The following is a 23,471-nucleotide window of genomic DNA, read 5'->3' as shown; positions in this document are numbered from 1 at the left end:
TCATTCCATACTAATTTATTACCATGATCCCCCATCTCCACCCTAACCTAGCATTGACCATGGTGTTGTCGATTACCCTATATAATTTTGCCTCCAAATACTCTGTGGACTAAAATGCACACATGCTGTTTTCTCCATTCCTGTTTTGTGAAATTTATTTATTTATTTTATTTTTTTATTGTGCTTTAGGTGAAAGTTTACAGAGCAAATTAGTTTCTCATTAAACAATTAGTACACAAATTGTTTTGTGACATTGCTTGCTCACCCCTCGATGTGTCAACACTCTCCCCTTCTCCACCTTGGTTTCCCTGTTTCCCTTCATTCAGTTTTCCTGTCCCTTCCTCCTTCTTTTCTTTGCTTTTGGGCTGGTGTGCCCGTTAGTCTTCTATGCATGAATTGAACTACGAAGCCTGTTCCTCACATGTGTTATTGTTGGCCCTATAGACCTGTCTAATCTTTGGCTGAAGGGTGAACCTTAGGAATGACTTCAATACTGAGTTAAAAGGGTATCCAGGGGCCATACTCTTGTTTTTCCAGTCTCTGTCAGACCAGCAAGCCTGGTTTGTGTGTGTGTGTGTGTGTGTGTGTGTGTGTGTGAATTTGAATTTTGTTCTACATTTTTCTCCCACTCTGTTCAGGACCCTCTATTGTGATCCTGGCCAGAGCAGTCAGTAGTGGTAACTGGGTACCATCTAGTTGTCCTGGAATCAGTCTGGTGAAGGCTGTTTTGTGAAATTTAGATGCTAGAGGATTTAAACAGTGTCTGTAATATTGCTGAACTGGGTTCAATCATCAACACTTCAGAACAGTTTGTCTGTGATACAATTTCAGAAATAACCGCTACACATCCAACATTTTGGAAGTATTTGCTATAAAGGGTGGGGGCATAGGGAGAATATTTCTCTTTGTACTTTGGCCAAAAAATTGTATTATATATTTAAAATGTTATCCTGAAACTAGTTAGTCACACATATGAACAAACGGTATTGTACCATAAAATAGCTGGCACATTCCATTGCATTTTTACAATGAACTCGCTATATTTATTTTTAGAAAATTCTGTTTGCAGTAAATGCTATGCTTCACTTTAGTTGGGTAGAATCAATCTTTGTGCTGAGACATTTCCCATCTAAATTCTAGTGTGATGAGAAAATGGAAATCTCTTGTGATAACCATTTAGTAATTTCCCACCTTTAATTGTCTCCTATTATATAAATGTTCTTTTTATGGCATTATAAAATCCTCTCTCTCTTTTCCTGAAATTTCCAGGAAAACCAATAAAACTTGAAACATGTGAAGCCAAATAAAAACAAATGGACTCTGTGACTTCATATTGGATAACTTAATGTCAATTTTCTTTGGATCACCAAAACCCTATAGCACCAAATCTATTACTATTATTATTAAAATTGATCTATGACATTACTAAAATTGATTATGGTTTTTCATATACAGTGTTTTATTTATGTGATATCTAAAAACTAACAGACATGTTTTAAAGAATAACTTCCTCACTCTGTGAATTACCTATACAGATTTCAAAGTGGAGTAGACAGAAAAAATACATTTTGTAAAACAAAAAATATTATGCCTTCTCCACATAGGAAAGGAACTCCAGCAAAACTTCTATATTCTTTAAGTATTTATATTTATATATTTTATATTATATTATACTTATATATTACTATACTGAACAAACTGTGTTTAAATATATATTTATATACAAATTCTATTGGTGGAAAACAGCAGGAGCTAGCACTTCATTAGAAAGTGTTCTGAAATCCTGATCACAGATTTTATAAGTTATTAACAAATTACACATTATTAGCCATTTTTTAAAATTATTAACATAAAAGCAGTGCCGCATAACTTGGTAACACTTCACTATCCTAGTTTGAATTCTTATACGTTTTTGAAGGAAATATGATTGAGATGCGTCTTATTTAGGCATTGCTGTTGTTAGTTGCCTTCCAGTCAGTTCTAGAAACAAATCATAGGGCAAATATCTCAACATCAAGACAACCCTTAAAAATCCTCCAATCACTCATCAAGTACAGCCTATGACATCCACCATCAATACTACTGGAGCAGATTGCTCTTCCCCTAGTTGAACTACAAATGTGATCGGCTCTCATTTACGGGCCACGTTGTAGGGGAAATATACATCTTAAACACGATAATTAGACTCTGTGGTGAGATGTGACAGATGGTTAGGCTCTGCAAGGGATGTGACAACTGGCTGGCTGAGGGAACAGCAGGCTCACAGCTTTGCATCTCGGGTTCTCTGGCATGTATGCTCGTTGACTGGAATTTGGGCAGGACTGCAGGTGCTATTTAAAGAAATTTTTCTTATTCCTTTTTTCTTTTTTTTGCCAAGCATATAAATTAAACATGCTTTAACACATCTTTATCTTACATTTCTTTCAAAACTCCCTCCTATTTAGGTTGTTCATTAATTTAGAAAAATCTGTCTTTGCTCCAAAAATGAACAGAATGAGTTCAAACTCACAAGCATAAATATTAAATCTACATTCAAAACTAATAGAAAATTTAAATTCACCAGCCTTTTCTGAATAACTTACCAGCTGCTTTGACAGCCGGCTCCTGAGATCTCTCATTCCAATAGTCAGCTGTGTCCTGTACTCAAATCCTTTCCCAAACTCAATGTGGAGAAGATTGTCCAGGTCGCTTGAATGAGCAGCTCCGTCCAGAGCAACAGTTATGAGTGCATTCAGGCCTATTCGACACAGTTGAATAGCTGCCAGTTACACTTGACAGTAGCTGACAACAGGCGACAGTTAACAATTCCCCAGGACAGGTGGGTTTGGTTAGCATAATCTTTTTGCACATGAATTTAAATCGTTTTTCTAGGAACTGTTATTCTAGTTTCAAGAAGAGCACTCATTTCATTGTCCTCTTCATCCAACCACATGATGTAAAACTGACAAATGACAAGACTATAATAGCACAAAAGGAATGACATTAAACTAAATAGATTGGAGCCAGAGAAAATTGTAACAGAGCCTGCAGTTCCCGGATGATTGGAATTGAGAGAATGAGTTAAAAAAAAAAAAAGGTTCATGGGACATCCTAAACCAAAAAAAAAAAAAAAAAACAACCAAATTCACTGCCGTTGAGTCGATTCCAACTCATAGCGACCCTATAGGACAGAGTAGAACTGCCACTGCCCCACAGGGTTTTCATGTGGGGGCTGGTGCACTCGAACTGCCAACCTTTTGGTCAGCCACTGAGCCACCAGGGTTCCAGGGTATCCTAAAGTACTGAGAAACTCACATACATAGCTAACAGGTGTTCTAAATTTTTGCCACTCAAAGACGGATGGGAATCCTTGGCATCACCTGGGAGTTGATCAGAAATGCAGAATCTTAGGCCTCACCCCAGTCATACTGAATCAGAATTTGTATTTTCACGAACCCCCAGGAGATTTGTATGCATGCTAAAGTTAAGAAACACAGCTCTAAATGATGTCATAAGGAATTCATAATCAAGTTGGAACTACAAGTAATAAAAGACAGTAACCGATCTATTGTCAGGCAATTAGAAATAAATGACATCTAACTGCCCAGATATGAGTCCGAATAGACTCAATGGCAATGGTTTGGTTTGGTGTTGGTAACTGCCCAGAAAGGAGCCTGGTGCTGCAGTGGTTAAGCACTCAGCTGCTAACTGAAAGGTTGCCAGTTCGAATCCACCAGCCACTCAGAGGGAGAAAGAAGCGGTAGTCTGCTTCCGTAAAGATTTACAGCCTTGGAAACCCTACGGGCAGTTCTACTCTGTCCTATAGGGTCACCATGAGTCAGAATCAACTCAACGGCAACAGGTTTGGTTTCGATTTGGAATTGCCCAGGGCTGTGGTTCACAGACCTTGGGATTTCATAGACTAGACTATTTCAAAGAAAAAAATGAGCAACTAACAAAGTTGCCAGTGACTTATTTTGCAAAGTAAGAACATTAAATGATGTTGATAATAAACCAGGCAATCTTTATAGTGGTAGTAACCATAGCAACCATGGTGTTATCATTTATTGTTACCAGTGTTTCGTTTTGTTGTATATAGGGTCGCTATGAGTTGGAACTGACTCAGCGGCACCTAACAGCAACAACACGTGCCTGGCACTTGGTTAAGTGCTTTAGATGCATTATCTTATTTGTATCCTCAAAACATACCTTCTAGGTATGAGCGATTATAGCCCTGTTTTACAAATAAGCAAACTGAGGCTTGGTTAGACGACTGGCCCAACTGGTATTGTTAGGTTTTCACCCAGACAATTCCAAAGCTTACATTCAAAGGACGTTTTAATAACAAAAATGTAATAAGAACATAATCACAGACTAAAGGCCAGTCCTATAAACTGAATAAATTTAGCTCAAAGAAAACCAGACTCCATTGGCATCGTTTGTCTCATTTTATTACAGATGGCTAAAGAATTTTCTGGATGAGATTTGGGAACCAATGGCTTGAAGTAGATAAAGAAATATTCAAGCAGTTGGCCAAGAGTCAGGAATGCCTTCTTATATGATATGCTTATATGATCTGATTTTTGAATGAAGCAAGGGGTTGATGAAGAGGAGAATGAAGGGAATAAAGTTTCAGGGACATGTTGAGGAGGCTCAAGTTTTACAAGAGGCAAATAGAGTGGTTGGCCAAAGAGGAGGAGCCAAGGAGAGAAACACCAAAGAATAGGGTGACCAACTTGTCCTTGTTTGCCTGGGACTTGCTGGTTTCAGTGCCCAAAATCCCAGATTCTAGGAAACCTTACAGTCCCATGCAAACTAAGATAGCTGGTCACTCTTCCAAGAATGAGAATGAGGACAAGGAGTAAAGAGGTGGTGGGTATGAGCAGAGGCAGATAATGAAGAATACTGTGTAGATCATTTGGAGTTTAATGATCAAGAGAAGGCATGCTAATGTACCCATGTACATTTAAACCACGTATATTTATAAGGGAGGAGCCCTCGGCACAATGGTTAAGTGCCCAGCTGTTAATCAAAAGGTTGGCGGTTCAAACCTACCCGACGGCTCCAGAGGTGATGAGGGGGAGACCTGGCAACCTACTCCTGTGAAGATTATAGCCTAGAAAACCCTATGGGGCAGTTCTACTTTGTCACATGGGGTCACTACGAGTCTAAAATCAATTTGACGGTATCTAACAACAACAATATATTTATAAGCGAAAATAATCTCACATTTGATTTGTTTTGTAAGTTCCAGGAAATGTAAAAAATTTACGAGTTACAAGAACAATGGGAATATTGACTTGCAGGAAATGTGCATATAATTATTATTTCTGTTAACAGCTTTTTCTCAGGATGGATGGATACCAATCTTGCTCCTCTCAGGAGCAGGGGACTCCAATAAGTGAGTCACACGATCTTAAATGCAATATCTTAAATTTCCTAAAAATTCATTAGGGAAGAAAATATTTTAAAAAGAGAGAATAAAGAATCACTGAGTAGATTCTAGGGTTTTAAATTTTAAAAATTAGCAAACGAATTCAAATCTCAGATTAGTTCTAAAGCCACATCCATCATCTGGGACCCTTTCCTCTTTGTCTCCTCTTATTCCGTGGTGATTGCGCAGTTCACCTGGCCTCAAATTAGGGAGGCTCTCCTAGGTCAACAGGTCATAAGGTGCAGCACCAACTCAAACCATATGTGTAAATATGGGAAGTCAGGGTTAGAGGTACTCTTGATCCATATTGTCAGCATCCCTGAGAGTCATTTGACACTTTTCAGAGAACATTGTAATCATTGTCCTTTTATCTCTCCCATTTGAATATTCTTAATTTCTGGGGACATTATTAAAAATTCACCTTCTGAAATGTAAACTCATTTATTAGATTTCCTTGGTGGTTGGAAGAAAGAAAATGAGGCTTGATCTTAGAAATCTGGGTATTCCAAAGCACTTCCTGGAGAAAGCTCTGATGTTGTGTAGCAGTGCTCCATCTTTTCCCCCCACAAAAGAAAAGCTAAAATTAAAAAAATTAAAAACCTGCCCATCCAAATGAAGAACTCTAGGGGCTTGTTCTCAGTCTTCATTAAAATTGCCACTACAGTTTATGAAAAAAGATGAAGACCTGACAGACTAAAGAGAAGGAATCTTTAGTAAATAAAGAGTAAAATTAAAATCTTTACTCACTAGCTGTAAATTGAGAAAACTCTGTAATCTGTTTGAGACTGAGGAGAGAGAACCAAACAGAAACAACAAAATCTAGTCGGCATCTATTATTAACTAACCTGGGAGGTAGATGTCTTATGTCAGGTTCCGTAGAAGCAGAGCCTGAGACAGGGATTGGGATGCACATAATTTATTGAGAGAGTGCTCTCAGAAGAAAGGAAGGGAGGGAAGCAGGATAAAGCAGGGGAAGTTGCTGAACAATGTGTGTCAACTCTAGTCTAGCTTCAGCCTAATTCCACGGGGAGCTCTGGGCAATAAACTGCACCACAGCACTGGTGCCATTTTAAGGCATGGATCCAACTTTTTGTAATCTACCTGATTCATTCCTACGGGTAGCATGGGGCACAACCTTCCAGGTGAGGTGTCTTACATTGGCCAGAGGCAATTCTCCAGAGAAAGGAGCTGTGCATTGTTAGTAGCCAACACTCACAGCAGCCAGGGGTGTGGGGGAGGTGGGTGAACTTGCCTATAAAGGGGATATGGGTAGGGCATCAGTAGCATCCACTTACAGGAGAGTATTTCTATTCTTAATCGAACCAGCACACGTGGATGCATTTTTCTTCTAACCCATATTTTAGTAAGAACGGACACTAAGTCCAACTGCCATTGGTTTCTAAAGCCAAGCCTGGTGCAAGAGCTTTAAAAACTCATAAACACCATAGTTGTTTCAACTGTGGTATGAAGGAAACCAAAACCAAACCCGTTGCTGTTGAGTGAATTCTGACTCATAGCGACCCTGTAGGACACAGTAGAACTGCCCCATAGGGGCGGTAATCTACTACTACTACTACTACTAGGCTGTAATCTTCATGGGAGCAGATTGCCAGGTCTTTTCATCAGAAGAGCTGCTTGTAGGTTCAAACCGAAGACCTTTTGGTCAGCGGCCAAACACTTAACCACTACGCTACCAGGGCTCCTTTGGTCTGAAGGAGGGAGCTGATTTAAAAAAAAAAAAACCCAAACATGAGTAAACTTGTCCAACAATGCTTGCAACTCTGGAAACTTCAAGAGTGTTATTAGAAAATAATCTAACACCCTCTTTCTTGGTGTAGGAGAAATGTACCGCCCACTTTTACCGACACTAAAGAAGCAATATTAGATCCTACGGGACAAGGGAGATAGGAACACTGCAGGAAAACTTAAGAAAAAACATAGTAATACAAGACAAAGCATAGGACTTTATATTTTGCTCTCTTCCATACATGTAGGGCATGACATGAGGGAAAAATAGACGCCAGAATATTCTCAGGGCCCATTTGCTCTGCGAAGTTCATACAGAAGTGCATACAGAGTGGAGAGGTTGGAAAATTCAGGGTTATTTGAGTACCTGGAAACTTCAGAGACAGGGTTGAGTGTTAAGATGATAAAGTTAATAAACATTCCTTTCCCATTCCTCCCCCATACTCAGTACCTTCTTTTCTAAGTTCATCAGATTTTTGTTCAAGTTTTTCAACATCATCATCCAATCCATCTGAAAATAAGAGAACCACCTAGGAAAATATTCACAAAAAGAGAGATGAGTAAAAAGAAGGTCATTGCAACCATCAACCAACAAATAAAATAAAACCATGTTACCTTTCCTCGAGCAGCTGATTTATTCTGAAACGCATCCCATAGTGAACTCAGGAGGTTTGTGGTGAGAAGAGAGGGCTCTTTAACTGTTACATCCTTCAGGCTGTTCAGGATATTTTCACTGAAGATCTCAAACTTGGGGGAGTATTTTTCCATAGCATTTGTCACTTGAAAAGCTATACTAACCTGAGTCTCTGTCCCCACCTCACAGCTTACCCCATTGAGGGAGCTGACAGCACGTAAGATGTCTTGAAGGTAGGTTCCCATCCAAGACTGATCTTCAAGCAAACTCTGCCCTTTCTGCTGAGTTGAGATGTCAAATCCCACCACAATGTCCACAAAACAATCTAGGATTCAAAGGATAAGCATTTCTTATTAGATTAACAAACACCTTTAGTTGGCTCACATGCCATGACTGATTTAAGAGATTTGGAATTATTTCTATTCCAGTTATAAAACTGGAAAACAAGGAAGACCAACAGTGAGTAATGGAAGAGGCTGAGAGTCACTCTTTTATTACCTGTAAAAATGTAAGTGTGCACTATTATTTGTTAAGCTGCTATAAAGTCTAGATAATTCTATAACAATTGAAGTTCTGAAAGATTTTATTGAGGCCATCGAAAAAGCCATGCAGAGCCATTTAAATAGTTTTAAAGTATATCCTAGAAATGTTAATGGTCTAAAATAAGAAAGTCATATCATGCTACCTATCAATTGAGGTCATTCAACAAATATTAAATTACAACAATTATAAGGCAAATGTAAAAGTATTTGAATAGAGAAAATTATTTAAGAAAAAGTAAATCACAAAGTCCTTGCCTAAAAGAAGGGTCTTTTATGATTTATCTTTCTAAAAACAGTCTTTGATTCCTCTTTTGGTCTCTTAACATCCACCCAGATACAAAACAGTAAAAACGAAAACAAAAATCCAAGAGGTCCTTTGAGATCTTGCTTGGTTTGAGTCCTAGAAGAAATTAACACTCTTCTTTCCTGAAGAAACTAAATACCAAATTACTCCACCCATATTCAACCATGTCAAAGATGGCACTGCCTTCAGGAGCCCAGCCACTCAGGAAGCCAAAGTCACTGCCATTTTGGAGTTCAAGAACTACTGAGACAGACGTTGCATCAAGAGTACTTTTTCTTATCCTTATTCACGCTAGGGAAATTTAAGCATTTGAGAAGCTAGAAGGGGCTTGATATTTTAAGCTGAGTCTCTTAAAGGCAGTTAATTAGAGAAGGATTAAGTCTGAGAAACAGTTTTAATTATCCTGGAATCCATATTTCTGGGGTCCATGGAACTGGGGAGACCCACCAGGCCAATACCCTGAGATCTTCTTTTGAACCTTGAGGCCTGAGGAAACTGGTTCCCTAAAGTCACCTTTAAGTCAAACAATAGGCCAGTAATAGCACAGTGAAGACCGTTTGCCTTAGGCATTGGGCTTTTTTGAAAAATTATCTCTGTGCAGTCAGTTTCGAGGAACAGAAACTCCAACTTCAGACTAGAAGCTGTGTTTCAGGGTAAACTGTTAATGTATAAACACTGTTGCAGCCCTTTTCCATGGCAATGCCAATAAGATGGGGTCTAAGAATTTTGGGAAGTTCTTTCCTGTTTGGAACATTTTTGACTCCCTAGTGAAAATGTTACTCTGATTTGCAAATCATATATTAAATCAACTTCAATCAGTTTCTATTATTGGCTTAATACGATTTTTGTTTTAACAAGACATCTGACACGTAACTCTTCATTCAAGAATTGTTAGTTGGTTAAAAACTCCACCCTTCTTAGGCAAACTCAACACATACATCTTGCTTGGCAAAATAAGAAGTGTTTATTTTTAATTTGCTTTGTTTATATCAGCAGTATTTCAGATAATCATGTGGAAAATGTCTGCCCATGCTACTTGGCCAGGTGGACACATGGGCCAGTTGGACATTTGCAAGTCTTTTCAACCAAAATGTCAGTTTCAAGCCTTAAAACAAGGGCTGGTAACTTGATAAATTTTTAATGAGAAGAAAATTGGGTGAGGGAAAATAAAAGCCTTATTTGATAATAAATTTTCACCATGAAATCCAAGGTAAATCAATGTGTTATCAAAAATTTGAAAGGTTGGTCTTCTTATTTTACTAGAAAATCTCATCTCAGATATTCAGAAAGTAAAGAGAAAAAAGACAGTCAGAAGGGAGCATCAGAATCTACCCTTTCCAAAATTCCTCTTGAATCCATATACTCTCACTTTTGTCTTGAGATCAAAAGTTTCACTCTTGGACAAACATTGTTCAAATCCCTGAACAGAAAATCATTCAGTAACCAAGATATGTTACTGTTTTCAAGGAAAACAGTCTCTTGTGGGGAAAAAAATCTGTAGAAATGCAAAAACGACATTGAGTGACCCTGGGAACTGCTCCCTATAGAGAAGTAGAGTATTTCAACTTTTCGTCTAGACTGCTGAAATTACAAATCCTACCTAAGAAATTTTCTTGAGTTTTTTTTAGCTAATTCAAGTTGATAAATGATTTGCTAATAATGTGACCAAAAGGATGTTATTTGGGGAATGAGTCTAGAATTAGCAGCCATATGTATAAGTACAATTAGAGAAAGACTTATACTGATCAAGTGGGCTTTCATCTAACAGCCTTGAACACTGTGGAGGCACCTGTCCATAAATCAGGATCCCTTCAGAATTTCAGAGCTGGAGACTTCCATGACAGAGGTTATGTCTGAGAGCAAATGTGGCCTTGGTGATTGGAATTAACTGGAGGCAGGGATAGCTTTGGAAGTGAGCCACAGGGAGAAGGCTAAAATTAAATTTCCAAAGAGAAGTAATGAAAGATTGAACTAGAACAGAAGAGTTGGGAATAGAAAAGTGGTGATGAATGCAAGAGAAATGAAGAAGGTAATCTACAGGACTGGCTATAGAGGGTGATAAAAAGGAGACATAAAAACTGGTGTTCTGAGCTTTTGACTAGTCTCCAGAAACAAGCAATGGACAAGGGAAGTCTTTGAGTGGCAGGTCAGAAAGTTTGGTTTCAGTCATGTATTCGCCATAACTCTGTTACTGTTAAAGAACTTTTGGCAAATCACTTAACCTCCCTGGGCATTAATTTTCTTGTCTATAAAAATGATACTATATATTTTAAGATAAAAATACAAAAGAACAAAAAAAGAGGGGATTGGACCAGACAGTTGCAGTCTTAGGGGTCCCTGCCAGGCCAAAAAGCTGGTTCTAATGATCTGACTTATAAAGAAAGCACATAATTAGAGTTGATCACGGCAGAGTTTTAGTATTAGCAAATATTGTCAAGTGGCCAGGGTATAAAGAGACTGGGAAAGTGAGGCTGTTGGCATTATTAGTTGGAATGGGAGAGAAATTTGTTTGGGGCCTTTGAAAGGAGGACCTTAGATGAAAAAAGGGGAAGGATGATCTAGAACATATAGTTAGGTACTGTAAGAGATTCAGTTTAACTGCCTCTCAGATTTGCTTGGTTCCCTCTTTCTCCTCTTGGTTCCCTTCCCTCTCCTTCCCCAGGGCTTGGGCACTTGTCTGATCAACAGCACCAGCTGCCACATCGTCTGGTCTCCTAACACTGCAGGAGTGAGGGCCGGACTTTGACATGGCTTCCATCATGCCCACTGTAGTAAGACCACAGTTGCTCTCATGCCCACATCCAGCCCAAATGAACTCATGGAGGCTCTGCTCCCTCCGCAACTTCAGCCCTGGATGTAGTATGCTGTAGGTCACAGTTTCCCAAAGGGGTTGGATACCACAACCCAGTAGGGTGGGAAAGTTAATTCTCCATGAAACTTTGACCAATGAGAGGCAGGAAATGAGAAGGAATTGGCAGAGAATCCTCTCCTTTCTTCCCTGATGGAGTATTCCATGCAGTGGCTCTATATGGCCTCTCTGGCGATGTCTTGCATAACCGAGATACCGGTTATGCTTTCTTAAGAAGCTGTGGCTAGCTTGGTAACACATGGCATTGTATTTATTTTCCCTCCTTCCCTACATCACTTCCCTTCCCCTCACTCTTGCTTCCCTGGGATTGTAGCTCCAGTAAAGTATTAACACATAAACTTTACTTTAAGCTCTGTGTTCTAGAGAACCCAGTTAAGACAGAAACCTAAAGAGATTCTTGTCAAGAAAAGTTGGAAATTGCCATCTTTTCTTCCCCTTATATTTCCCACATTCCTTGACTCAAATCCTGAGTTTCTCTTTATTTTACCTCATCCTAATCAGACTGGCCTTTTGCTTAATCTCCTTTTTGATTCATCTACCCATAATGATACATGCAAAACATGAGAGGTGTTCCTGATTCTTTTGCTACCTAATTATGGCTCCATGCCAAAAAGGTCTTCCATGATCCTAGAAATTTCCTGAAGTTCCTCTAGGTGGACAGAGTAGCCCGGGTCAAAGACATCTTAGACAAGTAAGCATGGATAAAGGTAAGCAAACAGACATTGGAGTTTAGTTGCTTTGAGGATTTTAAAGCGTATGTTGAGACATTAAAATTGAATATAGCTTTGAAATATACAGTTTTTGTGTGGCCTTTCTAGCCATGGTCCTGTAACTCCTACCCAAGTGATTGGGCGTGACTACGTGATGGGGTAATTGTGACCCACCAAAGGGATTGGCCAGTTTTGCCCTCCTGCTGGGCTTGAAATGAGCCACCCCAGAAGTGGGAGAGAGAAGAAGATACCACCACCACCAAGGAAGAACAGCCAGGAGCCAGCACATCCTTTGGACCCGGGATCCCTGCACTGAAAATGGGAAGAAAGCTGTAACCTTGAAGATGGGGAAACCTGGCAGCAGAGACCCAGAACAGGAGATGGCGTGGTGAGCTTCCCAGCCCATGAAGAGATAAAGCTGCGCGTCTTTACGCAGAGGCCTAGGGTTTCACCACATCTTTGGTGTAGTGAAAAACAGGTGAAACTGTGCACCACAGATTAGTAAGTAAGCACAAGTAAGCCCATTGCATACCTTGCTTACTGGGCAATCTGTCCCTCACTCCATGGATTTGCATTTATAAGATCACTTTAAGGGATCCTCTGCAGTACTCTATGATAGCAACTCATACTCAATGAACATTTACCATGCGCTTCTCATTCATTATCTCAGGTATCCTTATGAAACACAAAATAAGTAGAAACTCTTACAGTATTCATTTGTGGAAGAGGAAACTGAGACTTAGAGAAGCTTGCCTGAGACCTCACAGTTATTACATGGTGCACCTGGGATTCAGATCCAGGCTTGCCTTGTTTTACCCTCCCAGATAGCCTGTGATGATAGGTCATGCGGATTCCTACTTCTGTTACTAGATTGTGCTGTTGGAAGCCAATAGCTTAGCAGCATGTGGTTTCCTTAGGGAGCAGCAGCTGATGAGAACAATTTCAAAGATACAAACCCATAATGTCTTAATAAGCCCCAGCTATTAATTAGCTAGGCATGGCACTTAGACACTAGTTCTTAATAATGTCTACATCAGATAACCTAGACAACCACATCAAGAAAACAGGAAGTTTAACAAAAGAAAATGTGCTGGAGTCAGACAAACGGGTTTCAAATTTGCTTAATCTGCTACTTACTGTACTATCATGGCCAGGTGACCAATAGTCCTTTAAGCCCCAGTTTCCTCACTTACAAATGGGGGGAGAAATACAAACTATACAGTGTGCTGAGAGATTTAAATGTGATAATGCATTTAAAGTTCTTAGCACACCATGCCTGACCCTTTGTAGATGCTCAAGAAATATTGATTCTTAGCACTTCCCTCATACCTCCATGCAGGTGACCCTTCCTTCACATATATTGAATCATAGTGTACAATTAGAGGAACTCTTGGAGGTTATTTAATTTCACAGATGAGGAAATTAAGGCTCAGAAAGGGTGTGACCTCTCCAAAGTTACACATATTTTACTAAGAAACAAAGCCAGGTTTTCAGACTCTAAGTTCAAGAGCCCTGGTGTTGCAATGCGTAAGCCTTCACCTGCTAACCAAAGGTTGGTGGTTCGAACCCACCAGTGGCTCCACAGGAGAAAGATCTCTTTATCTGCTTCTGTAAAAATTGAAGCCTAGGAAACCCTATGGGACAGTTCTACTCTGTCACATGGGGTCACTATGAGTCGGAAACAACTCGACATACCTAACAACAAGCCACTCAAGCTACTGTCTTATTCCTTTAATTTTGAATTTACAGACTAAGAAGAACTGGCATCCCTTAATATATCTGCAAATGCCTTTGAAACATTATCAGTGTTAATTTCAGCCTCATCAGTCCTCAGCCCACAGCTTGGCTACAAAGGCCTCACATTCTTGCTTGTTGGAGTAATGATTTCAAGTTTATCTTAATATAGAGTACTTTCCTTAATTTTTCTTTCATGACTGTTTCCTTTAAAGATAACTCACTCACTACTTGGAGCGTATACTCCTGTTTTGACTTTACACATGGTTTTCTCTCATTCTTTCAAGGAGAGACTAGATGGTTCCAAGATAATTTTCTGGCTATTAACTGGAAGTAGGAATTTCATGTGAAACAGGAAATTAACATGGAAGGTTTGGCTAAGGTACACAGACAATAGGTGACACACTGTGAAGTATGAGGAGATCATGAAGCAAGCTTGACAAAGATAGTAGCCCCTAATCAGTTATAGGACTCTTAGTCTTTAACTCATATAAAGATTTGCACTTGGAGTTTAAAAGAGCATTTTTGGAGAAGGCTGTTTATATACTATGAGTGCTCTCTCTATCTCTCTCTTTCACACACACATTTCCTCTTTAAGTCAAGAGAAAGAGGCTTTAAGAGATGACCTGGGGTCACTTGATCTTTGACAAAGTCCCAAAGTCCATAAAATGGGGAAAGACAGTCTTTTTAACAAATGGAGCTGGCAAAACTGAATGTCCATCTGTAAAAAAAATGAAATAAGAACCATACCTTACACCATACACAAAAACTAATTCAAAATGGATCAAAGACCCAAATATAAAACAAAAAACTATAAAGATATAGAAGAAAAAATAGCATCAACATAAGTGAGCCCTAATATACAGCATAAATGGGATACAAACCATAACTAACAATACACAAACACCAGAAGATAAGCTGGATAACTGGGATCTTCTAAAAATTAAACACTTACACTCATCAAAAGACTTCACCAAAAGAGTAAAAAGAGAACCTACAGACTGGGAAAAAATTTTGGCTATGACATATCCCAAAAGGTCTCATCTCTAAAATCTATAGGAAAATCTAACACCTCTACAACAAAAAGACAAATAATCCAATTAAAAAATGGGCAAGGGATATGAACAGACACTTCACCAAAGAAGACATTCAGGCAGCTAACAGACACATGAGGAAATACTCACAATCACTAGAGCCATTAAAGAAATGCACATCAAAACTACAATGAATTACCATCTCACCCCAACATTACTGGTACGAATCAAAAAAAAACAGAAAATAACAAATGTTGGAGAGGCTGTGGGGAGATGGGAGATTTTATGCACTACTGATGGGAATGCAAAATGGCACAACCATTTTGCAAAATGACATGGCACTTCCTTAAAAAGCTAGGAATAGAAATACCATACAATCCAGCAATCCCACTCCTAGGAATATATCCTAGAGAAATAAGAGCCATCACATGAATAGACATACGCACACTCATGTTCACTGCAGCATTACTTGCAATAGCAAAAAGATGGAAACAACCTAAGTGTCCATCAACAGATGAATGGGTAAACAAACCATGGTACATACACACAATGGAATACTATGCAACGATGAAGAACAATGACGAATCTGCGAAACATCTCACAACATGGATGAATCTGGAGGACATTATGCTGAGTGAAATAAGTCAATCACAAAAGGACAAATACTGTATGAGACCATTATTATAAAAACTCATGAAAAAGTTTACACATAGAAAGAAACAATCTTTGATGGTTAGAGAGAGGGGAAGGGTGGGGAGGGAAAAACACTAAACAATAGACAAGTGGTAACTTTGGTAAAGGGTAAGACAGTATGAATACTGCAGAAGTCAGCACGACTTGCCCAAGGAAAAGTCATAGAAGATTCATAGACGCATCCAAACTCCCTGAGGGATTGAGTTACTGGGATGAGGTCTGGGAACCATGATCTCAGAAGGATATCTAGCTCAACTGGCACAACATAGTTTATAAACAAAATGTTCTACATCCTGCTTTGGTGAGTAGCACCTGGGGTCTTAAAAGCTTGTGAACGGCCATCTAAGATACTCCATTGGTCTCAGCCTGTCTGGAGCAAGGAAGAATGAAGAAAATCAAAAACACAAGGGAAAGATTAGTCCAAAGGACTAATGGACCACAACTACCACAACCTCCATCAGACTGAGTCTAGCACAACTAGATGGTGCCCGGCTACCACCACCAACTGCTCTGACAGAGATCACAATAGAAGGTCCCAGACAGAGCTGGAGAAAAATGTAGAACAAAATTTAAACTCACAAAAAAAGATTAGACTTACTTGTCTGAGAGAGACTGGAGAAACCCTGAGAATATGACCCCCAGACACCTTGTAACTCAATACTAAGGTAACTCCTGAGGCTCAACCCTTTGGCCAAAGATTAGACAGGCCTATAAAACAAACAATAACACACGTGGTTCAATCATGTATACGAGACTAAATGGGCACATCAACCCAATGGCAAGGATAAGAAGGCAGGAGGGGACAGGAAAGCTGGATGAATGGAAATAGAGAACCCAAGGTCGAGAAGGGGAGAGGGTTGACACGTCGTTGGGTTGGCAACCAATGTCACAAAACAATATGTGTATTAATTGTTTAATGAGAAAACAATTTGCTCTGTAAACTTTCACCTAAAGCACAATAAAAAAACTAAAATAATAGTAAAATAATAATAAAAAAAGAGGTAACTTGGAAATCACTTAAGCCTGAGAATTCTAAAGAATGAGACATAGGATGGCATGCTGCTGTTCCTGTAAAGGAAAGGCAGCCATATTGGAAGGCTGTAATTTCTAGTGTTTGGTGGGGGCCAACTGATATGTTATTATTTCCCGATGTGCTGATATGGCCTAGTATAAGAACGAGTTGTTGAGGGCTCATTTGATTTCCTGTTCAAGAAGGCTATCTAAAGGAGGCAAAGAGATCTTCCAAGAATAAAGCTGGAGGCATCACCGGATGTCCAGGGGCTGAAGAAGGCATACGGGACCATCTGGGATTGAGATATACCCACCCTCCTCCAGGGAACTACGGTTGAGAGACTCCCTGACCAATGTTCTTTGGCGGGGGTGGAGATGATGGGGGAGAGTGGAGAAATCTCGGAAGGACCCATGAAAGGACCCAGCTTTAGACAAGGGCTACATCCACAGAAAACCAATTCCTAACAAGTGCTATAGAGTAAAAACTTTCCTGTACCTCGTTAGCTCTTCTTCCTTCCCCAGCCAGTTCTGGAGATGCCAGAAACCATGGTTAGCAAGATGGCGGCAGGGCCTGGGAGAGGGTGTAGAAGTGAAAGGTAGGGGACAATGGGTAAAATGCCAACCACATGTGTCTTCTTCTTTCATGGCAGGTGAGCAGCCTGCAGCAGGCCGGAAAAGTGGAGTAACCTTGAATAAATTTTAAAGTTTTAATAGTTACACTGGGATGGATGTATTAATCACCAATAGGAGGCTCATTTGTTTCCTGAAAGTGACTAGGGGAAAGGGAAGAGTTAGTCCCATCAATAAATTAAATGGGTCACTGGTAGATAAAAATGAAGTGACTTTATAATTACATCTCAGGTGTCATGCTTATTCAAAGTAGAGTTTAAATATGTGTTTTCTCACTTAAACCTCACACCAATCTTTTGAACTAGTTTCCACTATCGTTCACATTTCACAGATGAGAAGATTAAACTTTGAGAAGTTAAGCACCTTTCCTAAGAAAATGTGGCTACAGAGCGGGAATCTATATCAGGCTGTCTCCAGAGCTGCCTCACAGCAACCTTGTAGCTTTCCTCTTCTTTGTGGAAATTAGTAGCTTCCCTTTCCTTGGCAGAAATCCAGGATTAATATTTACCACGGACACTTAGTTATATAGAGGCACAGCCAACACATAGGACACCTTTATAAAAATAGAAAAAGTTATCCCTTCTTCAAGCCACTTTCATCTGTTGAAAAAATGTCAAAATGTGCTATTTTTTTTTTAAATAAAATACTAACTCCTACAGTAAAGTTTCACAATAAAGGTACAAACCTCTAGAATGTTCCCTACATACCTGTACCACAGCACTGGGAAGCTCTGTAGGTTCTACGGCCAGGCAACTAAAATCCACCAACCAGTTCATTTTTTTGGGACCTCTTCTCACACACCTCTGAAATCAACCATTTTGTAAACAACAGCCTTTCCCGCAGGTCTGCTGAAGTGGAAACATTCCCATTTACAACGACGGTATGCTCTCTCAGGAGAGACGGAGATAAAAAGACCCAAGCTCTCAAACATCCTTTTTCTCAATCCACAGATCACAAAAAAAATGCTCGATAGCTGTGAAAAGTTCAATTTGAAATCCAGAGGCACAAATCCAAATTCTCCCATAAGCCCCAACCCCAAAACCCACTGCCATGAAGCTGATTCCGACTCATAACGAACCTCTAGGACAGAGTAGAATGCCCATAGGGTTTCCAAGGCCGTAATCTTTATAGAAGCTGACTGCCACATCTTTCCTCCGCGGAGATGTTGGTGGGTTTGAACCGCCGACCTTTCGGTTGGCAGCCGAGTGCTTAACCACTGCGCAACCAACGCTCCTTCCACCGGCCCCAGAGGATGTAAATGGAGCTTGAGGGAAATATCAGTGAAGACAGGGGGAGGGGGAATAAATATGAAGAACTCATTACTTACTGCTCTCACCCGCCGATGTACAGATGTTGCGAACTATCCTTTTTTGGGCCTTTTTTAGCTCGTCGAAGTTTTCCACCGTCATTTTTTTGTCCGCGCTCCCGGTGATCTGAATGAGCTCCTGGTCATCCACGTCCCCAATGCCCACAGAGTAGATGCTGATACCTTTGTGTCTCAGATCTTCCGCGGCCTGAGCCACATCGTCTTGGGATCGCCCATCGGTGAGGACCAGCAGCACCTGTGGGGTACCCGCATTGATCCTACTGCCCATGTCCGAGCGGAAGTAATGCCCCACCTTTCGGAGGGCAGCACCGATGTGAGTGTACCCGAAGATCTGCTTGATGTTTCCAATCTGAAGTGAAATCTCCTTTTCACCTGTGAAACGTCCCAGTGGGAACTCTGGCCGGTAGGAATCACTAAACTGGGCTGCTCCTATACGCACTCTGTTGTGTTTGACATCAAAGTCTTGAACAACAGTTGCCAAAAATTCCTTCATCTTCTTGAAATCATCTGGATGAATGCTGTTAGAACCATCCATGAGGAAAACAAGATCTACTGTTTGAATTTCACAATCTACAAAGAACAGGAAAGGGAACAACAGCAAGAAAAATCACATTGTTATTCTTTCTTTAATTCACCAAAAGTAAATTTGATGTTTGCAGCTATATAGAAATGATATTTCTGAAAGTGGCTTCCTGTCTTATCCTGCTAGGTGGTCACATTAATTGGAGAGCAAATAAAAACAAATAATCCAGTTCATAAAGGCAGCAATAGGCATGGACAACTTACACATTCTTTTACACTGCTTTTAGCTTGCCCAGTTGGTCTCATGCCATCTTCTTTTTCCAGAACTGGGGAAGGTGCTACAGAAAACCTGTTCTCACCAAGCAAGATTTATCCCTTCTAGAAAGCCAAGTGACAGTAGTAGCACAGTAAGAATAAAAAAAAAAAAAAAACACATTCATTTTGGGATTCATACAAAGAGACAAATGGTTTGTATTATTGACTTGGCTCAGTTAGCTGAGCCAATACATACTATTCTGGTTTATCAGGGCAAATTAAAGACAGGTTTTAAAATCATGCCTTATGGCCTATATCTAGTCAGTTTTCCTCTTTATTAACACCCTTTTTTTGCATATAAATGCGTATAAAAATATCTACTTGAGAAAAAGATTGTGGGATAAACAATGTATAGTACAGTATAGTTTAGAAATGTTTCCCTTGCATTGACACAGCAAATACAAAACAAAAGGAATATGAAAACATTGCTGATGAATAAGTTATTCTTGGCGCACAACTTATGTGTGTTCCTTAGCCTTCTGGTAAGCATTATCATTTCTGTGAATTCCCCAGTGACCCCACCACGGACCAAAGCAAATTCTCATTTTAGCCTCAGGAAAGATTAAAGGTGGCTGAGATTCTTGCAGTAGAGATAAGCAATAATGAGATAAAAAGTAATATTGCAAACAGATCCTTCAAGAATTGGTTAACTCATTAAATTCTTCTAAGATTCAAATAAAGGAAATCAAATACTTTTTCTGCCCAAAGAAGAACTTTCAGTATAGAAATGTGATGTCTACTTCTCCAATGTACTGTAGAAGGACAGTTCATTTTTGAGATTTGAGAAGGACAGATCAAATTTTAGGCACTGGTCACAAGGAAGTAAACAATTTGTTGCAGTTTCCAATAAGACCCAGAAAGATTTTGTTAGTTTTGTGAAAGAAAAAGATAGTGGCTGCGTTCTAAGGACACAAAGCACACAAAAATTAGAAAAGTTAAATAAATAATTTTTATGGAAGAACTGCACCAAGAAGTTGGAATCCTGGATTAATAGCAATTCATCTAATAAAAATAGTATTTTCAGTAAAATACATTTTAGCAAAAATACTAAGGAATTTTGTTGTTGTTGTTGCCGTCAAATTGATTCTGACTTGTGGTGACCCCATGTGTGCGGAGTAGGATTTCTCTACAGGGTCTTCAAGGCTGTGACCTTTCAGAAGCAGCATCGGCTGTCTTCCGATGCACCTCAGGGTGGGTTTGTACTGCTAACCTTCTAGTTAGTAGTCCAGTGCTTAACCATTTACGCCACTCAGGGACTCTAAGGAATTTTAGTAGACTACAATTTCTTTCTGAACCAAAAGTGTAAAATGGCAGCCAAATAAATAAATCAATGTGGCAATGAAACCTTCAGCTGCCAGAAGTGAAACACAGCGTCCAGGGCAAAGAAAGTCCTACTGTAATCTGCCTTGGAAACATCTTAGGCTAGAATAGAGCATTTAATACTGGGCTTCAAATTTTAAAAGAGCTTGTGCCATAGTAGAAATAGGTGAAGGATCTGGGGGCTTCTAGCTTGGAGGAGGAAAGACTTCAGTCAATGATACTGGTTCTTAGGAGGAGATGGAATTTGACTTCTTGTGTAAGGAGCAGGAAGAAGAACTAACTAGTGGGTGGAAATGACATGCAAGTAAATGTATGTTCTAATAAATAAAGCCTAATCAAAAATCGTGAATTTTCCTTTATTAGAAGAAATGAGTAGGAATGTTGTAGAAGTTATTTCTCCTTGGGGCGGGGGCGGGCGGGGAAGCCAAATTAAATGTCCTTGAGGTCTTTCCAACACTGAGATTCTGTAACTGTGGGAAGTTCTACAAAAACAATTAGAGTTCTCTCTTCTCTCTGGAGAACTTGCTCCTGAAGGTTGTTACTTTGGTTCTCTCTCATTTGGCCCTCTGCTAATATTAGGAAAATCCTAACTGACAAATCTTACCTACTTTTGAAGAGTTGCAGATGCTGGCTGACACATCTGAAAACATTCCCTTCAAGCCCCCAAAAGTCTCCACGAAGAAGTACTTGTCACTTGACCCCGCCATGGCTAACAGCTCCACGAGATTGGCGCCAGCAATCCCCACAGCCAGGACAAGAATGCCCTTGTCACGCAAGGCCTTTGCTGTGGCGTTGAGTTCATCCGCATCATGGGATTCCCCATCGGTGATCACAATGAGGACCTGGGGGACCCCCTTTTGTAGGCGGCTGCCCCGGGCTTCAGTGAACATGTGGTCTGAGAAGGCTAGTGCCTTGGCAGTGTAAGTGTTGCCCCCCATGGGCTGGTCATTCTGAAGCTCTGAAATCACCTCCAATTTTGTGCCAAGGTCACCAAGATAAAACAGCACCTCTGGGTCATCAGCATACTTCAGAGCTCCAAACTGGACCTGATTCTTGCCAACATCAGCTTTTTTCACCAAGCCAATCATAAAGTCCTTCATGATATTATACTCATCATGGTCAATGCTGCCAGAGCTATCAATCACAAACACAACATCTAAAACTTCAATCCGCTTGCATTCTAAAAGAGGAAGAGAAAGGAAAACCATATGAAATTGGCTTTGGATATCATGGGAGACTTTTTAAAACAACAAACTTTGTATTTTAGAGCAGTTTAGGCATGCAGAAAAATTACACGGAAAGTGCAGAAAGTTCTCATATGCCTCCTCTACCCCCCTGCATATAGTTTCCATGGGAGACTTTTTAATTTCCCTTTTTGAAAAAATTGTTGGTGTTTCTTCTCCCAGGGATCATGTTCTACATTAGAATGTTGGTTCCCTAAATAATTGAGACAAGACACAATCATTTGTGCTGCCAGTACACAGCAATCGTTAAGTAGGGGAACTTGTAGGACAAGAGAGATGTGAAGTCCATTGCAGGGTGTGTGAGGAGCTGATCATCACAGAATCACCAGAAGCAAAAATTTCAAGTACTTTTAGATTTAAAAAAAATGTACAATTTTGTGGAATTTTTCTTGTATAAATGGTTTCTTCAACATGTGCTTTCATTTACCCAAATTAGACTTTATTTTTTTTTAATCCACAGGGATCATGAGATTTTATTCTTAAGATAAACCCTGGGGAAAATGACTGAAAGAAATAAATTTGACAACACTGTATATTTTTTCATGGTTCTATGATGGCTGGCTTTTCAAGGTTACATTTTCTCCCTTTCTGACTTTCTTGAAACATTATCTATTTTCATTATTGGACCTCATCATAGACATAAGCCCATTTCTCACTTGGCCCAACTAAGTTATCCTAGCATGACGCTCCTATTAATTTTGTTAATCTTGGGTCAAGGCCATTGAAAGGTAATTTAGCCAAAAGACCCAATTACTACTTTAGCCGTGGGTAACATGTTCCATCTGAAGGCCGTAGTATTCCAAGCTCTAACTCATCTGTTCTGGAGAAGTAAGATGGTTAGTTACTTAGACTTTGAATCACACATTCTCTCTACAGGCCTTAGAAAGGCATGTTCCAAATATTGACTCATCCATTCTTGAGAAATGGGATTTTAATAAACAACCTCCACTATCCAGAGACTCACCAAATGTCCTTTCTTTGCAAGCCACTTGCTGACAATGTGATAGGGCTGTTAAAAACCCTATGGCCAGTGTGCTTACCCCACTGACGGGAGGCCATATGTACTGAACCATAAACCAAATTCTAAAGCAAGGCTGGTTCCAATAAGAAAGAAACTATGTCTCTCTGGCCTTCCAATATCCTGCAAATCTTGGCTGGACTACTCAGGGGGCTGAGCATAGATTGCTCAGTGTTGGGCCCCTTCTAAGAGTTCAGATTTGTTGGTGGGGTGGGGGAGGGAGATTACCAAGGAAATAAATCAGGTATATTCCTCTTCCCTCAAAATACTGACCATGATCACAAAACCTGCTAGTGTGAGCTGAACATAATTGGAATAAGAGAACACTGTTCCTCTTTTCCTTCAAAACTCCACTAAGATCCATCTCCTTCATAGAGACTTTCCAGAATGCCTCGGCCATCAAGC

The 23,471-nt window shown here is 39.8% G+C and overlaps 1 protein-coding gene across 1 annotated transcript in view; it reads right to left on the bottom strand.

Annotated features, from left to right (window-relative positions):
- Positions 1 to 23,471, bottom strand: part of COL6A6 (collagen type VI alpha 6 chain) — a 125,039-nt gene that overhangs the window by 92,344 nt on the left and 9,224 nt on the right. The window contains exons 6-10 of the mRNA XM_012556973.2: positions 21,409 to 21,984; positions 18,648 to 19,217; positions 7,775 to 8,118; positions 7,611 to 7,689; positions 2,583 to 2,737 (exon numbers count right to left, since the gene is read on the bottom strand). Of these exons, the coding sequence (XP_012412427.1) occupies positions 2,583 to 2,737; positions 7,611 to 7,689; positions 7,775 to 8,118; positions 18,648 to 19,217; positions 21,409 to 21,984 (1,724 nt within the window). The remainder of the gene's footprint in view (positions 1 to 2,582; positions 2,738 to 7,610; positions 7,690 to 7,774; positions 8,119 to 18,647; positions 19,218 to 21,408; positions 21,985 to 23,471) is intronic.

The sequence above is a fragment of the Trichechus manatus genome, unplaced genomic scaffold, assembly GCF_000243295.1.
Source record: "Trichechus manatus latirostris isolate Lorelei unplaced genomic scaffold, TriManLat1.0 scaffold00084, whole genome shotgun sequence".
NCBI lineage: Eukaryota > Metazoa > Chordata > Mammalia > Sirenia > Trichechidae > Trichechus > Trichechus manatus.
The sequence above is the reverse complement of the archived record's forward strand: the minus strand, read 5'-3'. Positions and strand labels throughout refer to the sequence as shown.